The sequence below is a fragment of the Nilaparvata lugens genome, chromosome 13, assembly GCF_014356525.2.
Source record: "Nilaparvata lugens isolate BPH chromosome 13, ASM1435652v1, whole genome shotgun sequence".
NCBI lineage: Eukaryota > Metazoa > Arthropoda > Insecta > Hemiptera > Delphacidae > Nilaparvata > Nilaparvata lugens.
The window spans coordinates 14,285,908-14,292,048 of NC_052516.1; the positions used below are offsets into that span (position 1 = coordinate 14,285,908).

Genomic DNA, 6,141 nt, shown 5'->3' on the forward strand with positions numbered 1-6,141 from the left:
GGCACAATTTGAGAGACTACCAGCGTCACACAGCTGCATAGAAAAGAACTACGAGAACTATCGGCTTGGGATAACAGTAAAAGTTGCGACATAAACGCCCTATACCATGGGATATCTACTTATGCTATCGTTTCTCTATGATATAACTAGATGAAGTTACTCATAAATAACTTGAAATAACTAATCAAAATGAACTCATGAATGAGTAAAAGAAGAAGAAGAAGTACAAGAGTACATGAAGGAAAAGAAGAAGAAGGAGAAGAAGAAGAAGAAGAAGAAGAAGAAGAAGAAGAAGAAGAAGAAGAAGAAGAAGAAGAAGAAGAAGGAGAAGAAGAAGAAGAGAAGAAGAAGAAGAAGAAGAAGAAGAAGAAGAAGAAGAAGAAGAAGAGAAGAAGAAGAAGAAGAAGAAGTACAAGAGTACATGAAGGAAAAGAAGAAGAAGGAGAAGAAGAAGAAGAAGAAGAAGAAGAAGAAGAAGAAGAAGAAGAAGGAAAGGAGGAGAAGACTCTCCTCAAGAATACTCTTGTACTCCACTTCCTCCCCTTGATTCTTCCCTTCCGCCCCATGATTCTTCCCTTCCCCCACATCTGCTTATGTCTTCTCACTCTCTCTCTCTCTCTCTCTCTTTCTTCTTGTCATTCTTATCATCCTCCATTGCTCTGGGTTTCCTCTATCTCCTGCTTCTCTCACTCTTTTTCTTTCTAGTCCTGATTCATCATTTTCTTCCTCCACCTAATCATTCTCTCTTACATATTATTCTCTTTTTCCTTCTCTGCCATCTCATCCTCTTCTAATGCAAATGCTTCTTCGTCATCTCCTTCTACTTCCTTCTATCTTCATTCTCCTTGTACTTCTTCTTCTCCCCCTCATTCTCGTCTCTCTCTATCTACTGCTCTTACTCTATATTCTTCTTTTACTCCCTACATCTTCCTTTCCACTACTTTTCCTCTTCCTTATCCTGCTCACCACAATCATTATCTTCCCATTCTTTTCTCTTCTCCTACTCTATTTTCTTCTTCTAATCTCTACAACCACTTCTCCTTCTCTTCTGTTTTCTATTCTTTTTTCTCCTCTTCCAAGTCTGCGAATGCATAGCCTCATTGTTATCCTCTCTCTATCCATAACCTCCTTGAAATCCCACCTATTCCATACACCTCCATTTCTACATTTTCCTTTCATTTTATCGCAGCAGCTCTCTCTTTTTGATATACTTTCAACCCAATCTCCCTTCCCCACCATCACACCTTTTTCCCCCACTTCACCCACGCCCCTTCAAACCTCCCCCCTCTCTCTCACATCCCTTCAGCTAATTAATCAACGGACAAGAGTCATAAAAACCGGCCGTCTAATTTTCCCTCTCAACCCTCTAATTTTCTCCCTGTTTTCCCACTAGCTCCCAATTTTCCCCCACCCTCTCAGTCATCATAAATTCACCCATCTTAATTGCAATACGATGGCTCCAACCAGGCTGGCCAACATTTCATTCATTTTACACCAAAAATCGGTAATGTCAGTTTTATTTCCTAATTAATTATCGTTTCCCGACTCTCCAGTAATGAAATGGCCAATTTTATTACATTATAAAGTCGTTGAAGAGTTACTAGGGTTGGACAAGACAGAGCAAACAAATGAGACAAGCAAAAATGAATCTGTTGGATAGTGGTAAGAGAGAGAGAGAGTGTGAGTGAGTGATTGAAGAAAAAGAAAGAGGGAGAAAGAGAGTGATGGAGAAAGAGAGAGACCCAGAAGAGACTGAAGATATTGAAAAATAAGTGGAAATACAATTGTATTTATAATAAGGAAAGAGCATAAGGGTTTTGAATTAAATTTGAATGATGTTCAGGATTTTCAAAAAATCCATTGATTTTTCATCAATCACAATCTATTTACAGTACATTAGATTTTTCTGCTCCATTTATTCACTATTCATCAAACTAAAAACTGTATTAATATTGATATACGGCTGTTTACAAAATTCTGATAAGGGTCTGGTGTCATTGCAAATATCCTTAAGAAATTTTGTTAAAACCAGGAGATAAGAGAAGTTCGTCTTGAAGGTCACTCTCACCTTGAAGTAAGGAAATATTCATATTTTATATCAAAATAAGGAAATATTTATATATAAATAGAGTAAGAATTATTTTTGTGTTATTTTAGCCGCGGACGTTTGCAGATGATGAGATGTCAAAATCAAAGTTTGGTCCTCTGGTTGGTGCCATAGATGAGGGAACTAGCAGCTGTAGGTTTTTGGTGTGTATTTCTCTTTTTATATAATCCATTCAATAAATAGGGCTAACTAAATAACTTTCAAAGCCAAATTTCAAACAGTTTGAAAGCTTATAATGAGTTCAAATACGTCAAACAAAGGAAATTATATGAATCTTATTGGAAATTTCCCTATACTTAAGGTGCATTTTTGTTTGTGCGTAAATTTTTGCAGACCACGACGAGCATTGTTGACATTCATATTGTCCAAATTTCAAGTGTGCTAAAACAGCTGATCAAATAATACTTGAATACTTGAAATTCTCCCACTAGAAGCAAATCAGCGCCATGGTCGTTGTGGTAACTTTCATTATTTGTATTTATTATTCAAGAATCCAACATTTCTTATAATGTCAACATTCTTGTATTGTCATTTAAAATAATAAACTCAACCTTCCCCATTGAACCATAATTGAACATCATCTTTTAGGTATTTAGACAAATTGAAATCTACCCAATCTGTGATCCTCACCCTGACGTGGTCGACAACGTCATTTACGCACAATCGGAAACCCAGGTTTAGGCTCAACTCACACTTACGCGACTCAAGTCGAGAAGAGACTGCAATCTAGAATCTCTTCTCGATGTTTTTCAAATGGCGACACTCAGACCAGTCGATTCTAGTCTCCGCGACCTCACGACTGTAAGTCTGAGTCGAGCGTCGATTTGAGTTGCGTGGTACCGTGCATTTTTAATGAATTGAGTTCCAAAATTGAACTTCGAAGTGAACTTCAAAATTGATCTTCATGGTTAAAGCACATTTCCTTCTTGATGCTCCTTTTTTGATCTCTATCATTTTAGATAGACAATTATAAGAATTCGATAATACAATATATTCATGATAATTATAATGAAAATAGAGGCGAAGTGAGATTAGAGCAAGAAAGTCGTTAAGATCGAGAGACTGGAGTCTCCTCGACTGGCGTCGTACGATCCAAGTCGAGGTAGTGTGAGTTGAGCCTTAGAATTACATTTTGACTGATAATTTTCTATTAAAGATTTTTTTTAAATATCGAAAAGTCAATATATCTTGGAAACTATTAGATATTGTTTGTTGCAAATTGCATGTGAAATCTAAGGTCTTCGGCTGTTACACCTTTCGTGGGCCACCCTGTATATTATACATTAAATAGATATGTTATGGATTGTTTATTCTCTGCTTCAACTAACCTGTGTCAACTTGTTGCAGGCATTTGCGTCGAACACAGCCGAGGTGCTGACTTACCACCAGCGCGAGGTGCGGCTGATCTACCCGCGCGAGGGATGGGTCGAACAGGACCCGCTAGAGGTGATGGAGGCGGTGCACGAGTGCATAGAGCGCACTGTTGCCAACCTGCGCCACCTGGACATCGACCCCAGTGCTCTGGTCGCCACGGGCATCTCCAACCAGCGCGAGACAACTGTCGTCTGGGACAAACTCACTGGCAAGCCGCTCTACAATGCTATCGGTCAGTGGTGTTCTGTATCAAGTTGGGTTGATACTGTATCGTATTGTGTTGATAATGTATCATTTTGTGGTGATACTGTATAATTTATGTTGATACTGTACCATTTATGGATATAGAGAGAAGATAGCATTAGGGTAACCGTCCAATGGAACTGTATTAAACCGATCCGTTGGGCCGTTAATTCGGCCGAATATGGTCGTCCATTGGAACCGTTTACGTCAGTCTAGTTGCCAATTATTGAATTGACTACTACCATAGCCATCTACATTTTTCATATACAATGATTATATGGGAATGTGAAAATTGAATAAACAAATATCCACTAAATTAGTTATTCATTACAATAATCTTACCTTCAGATCCTATTTGTTCAGCAATCTTTAGCTGCGTACACATATACGCGCCTCCAACCCGCACCGAGCACGTTCCGCCCTCGTTCCTCCATCGTACCGCAGTCGCTCCGCCCCCGCTCTGCAGTCGCACCCATCATGAACGTAACGGAAGATGTTAGCTCTTCTCGCGTTCCCCGGTCGAACCACTGTTGCTCCCCGGTCGATCATCAATCGCTCTGCTAGAGTGACGTTCGGTTGCGGAGCAGAGCGAAAGTCTGTTCGCACCTTTTGTCTACAGATTCCTTTGAACATCACGACGGTGATATCTTTTGTCTCGCATATCCCTCAGTGGAACATGCTCTTGAAACAAACTTATCAACTTGTCATTGTCCATAGTTACAACTTTATAAAACAGAAAAACTTCCAAAAACAAAAACAAACAAGACTGTGAAACAATTTTAGGTTAGGAACACTTCTCTCTCTCTCTCTCTCTCTCTCTCTCTCTCTCTCTCTCTCTCTCTCTCTCTCTCTCTCTCTCTCTCTCTCTCTCTCTCTCTCTCTCTCTCTCTCTCTCTCTCTCTCTCTCTCTCTCTCTCTCTCTCTCTCTCTCTCTCTCTCTCTCTCTCTCTCTCTCTCTCTCTCTCTCTCTCTCTCTCTCTCTCTCTCTCTCTCTCTCTCTCTCTCTCTCTCTCTCTCTCTCTCTCTCTCTCTCTCTCTCTCTCTCTCTCTCTCTCTCTCTCTCTCTCTCTCTCTCTCTCTCTCTCTCTCTCTCTCTCTCTCTCTCTCTCTCTCTCTCTCTCTCTCTCTCTCTCTCTCTCTCTCTCTCTCTCTCTCTCTCTCTCTCTCTCTCTCTCTCTCTCTCTCTCTCTCTCTCTCTCTCTCTCTCTCTCTCTCTCTCTCTCTCTCTCTCTCTCTCTCTCTCTCTCTCTCTCTCTCTCTCTCTCTCTCTCTCTCTCTCTCTCTCTCTCTCTCTCTCTCTCTCTCTCTCTCTCTCTCTCTCTCTCTCTCTCTCTCTCTCTCTCTCTCTCTCTCTCTCTCTCTCTCTCTCTCTCTCTCTCTCTCTCTCTCTCTCTCTCTCTCTCTCTCTCTCTCTCTCTCTCTCTCTCTCTCTCTCTCTCTCTCTCTCTCTCTCTCTCTCTCTCTCTCTCTCTCTCTCTCTCTCTCTCTCTCTCTCTCTCTCTCTCTCTCTCTCTCTCTCTCTCTCTCTCTCTCTCTCTCTCTCTCTCTCTCTCTCTCTCTCTCTCTCTCTCTCTCTCTCTCTCTCTCTCTCTCTCTCTCTCTCTCTCTCTCTATCTTCCTCTCTCTCAACACTTCTCTACTCTCCATCCCATTCTATTCTTCCTCCTCTTCTTCTCACATGTTCTCCTATTCAATAATTACGTATCCACCAACCGTTAACTGAAGCGTGCAACTATTTTGACCAGGTCATCAATTTTTCATCAGCCTCAACGACATCTAGCGGCCAAAACAGTCGTGTTTTTGGTTGCTCCGTTTTCTTTTCTTATCTACTAACGATAAACGTTTTTAAAATGTTGTGTACTGATTGTAATTGTGAGGTGCAGGACCGTGACCTAATAATGTGTTCTAAGTGCAAAATTGACTGTCACTTTTCGTGTCAATCAATCAAAGATGCAAATTTTCGTAAAATGTCATCGGAAACGAAATTGAAGTGGACTTGTCTGAGCTGCAAGTCAGTCGGAGCAGGCTCAAAGTCAACACGCTTATCATCAGGTGATAACGATACGCAACAGAATAAGGTCGGTGCTACATTATCTCTTTCTAAGGCTGACCTTGAGGCGATAGGCGTTGTAGTGCAACAAATGATTCAAGCTGAACTTGCCCCATTGCAAAAGGAGATAAGTGCATTCAAAGCCTCTGTTGATTTCATCTCAAAAGAATTTGAGGAATTCAAAGCAGAACTTTCTCCATTAAAAAGTAACGTTAAATCTCTGTTGAATGAAAATGCTTTTTTGAAAAATGAAAATTCTAAGTTGAGATCTGAGTTATCCTCTCTGCAAGAATATACCCGTAAAGAGAATGTGATCTTGACGGGTGTTCCTGAAATTACTAACGAGTCTGTTTACGATATATTCGAA

The 6,141-nt window shown here is 40.5% G+C and overlaps 1 protein-coding gene across 1 annotated transcript; it reads left to right on the top strand.

Moving 5' to 3' along the window:
• The first annotated feature begins 2,162 nt into the window (after window positions 1-2,162).
• Window positions 2,163-4,040, top strand: LOC120354029 (glycerol kinase-like). Its single transcript, XM_039439882.1, has 2 exons — window positions 2,163-2,250; window positions 3,455-4,040. The coding sequence occupies exons 1-2, from the start codon at window positions 2,182-2,184 to the stop codon at window positions 3,794-3,796; spliced, it is 411 nt and encodes a 136-aa protein (XP_039295816.1). The 5' UTR covers window positions 2,163-2,181; the 3' UTR covers window positions 3,797-4,040.
• Window positions 4,041-6,141: the final 2,101 nt, after the last annotated feature.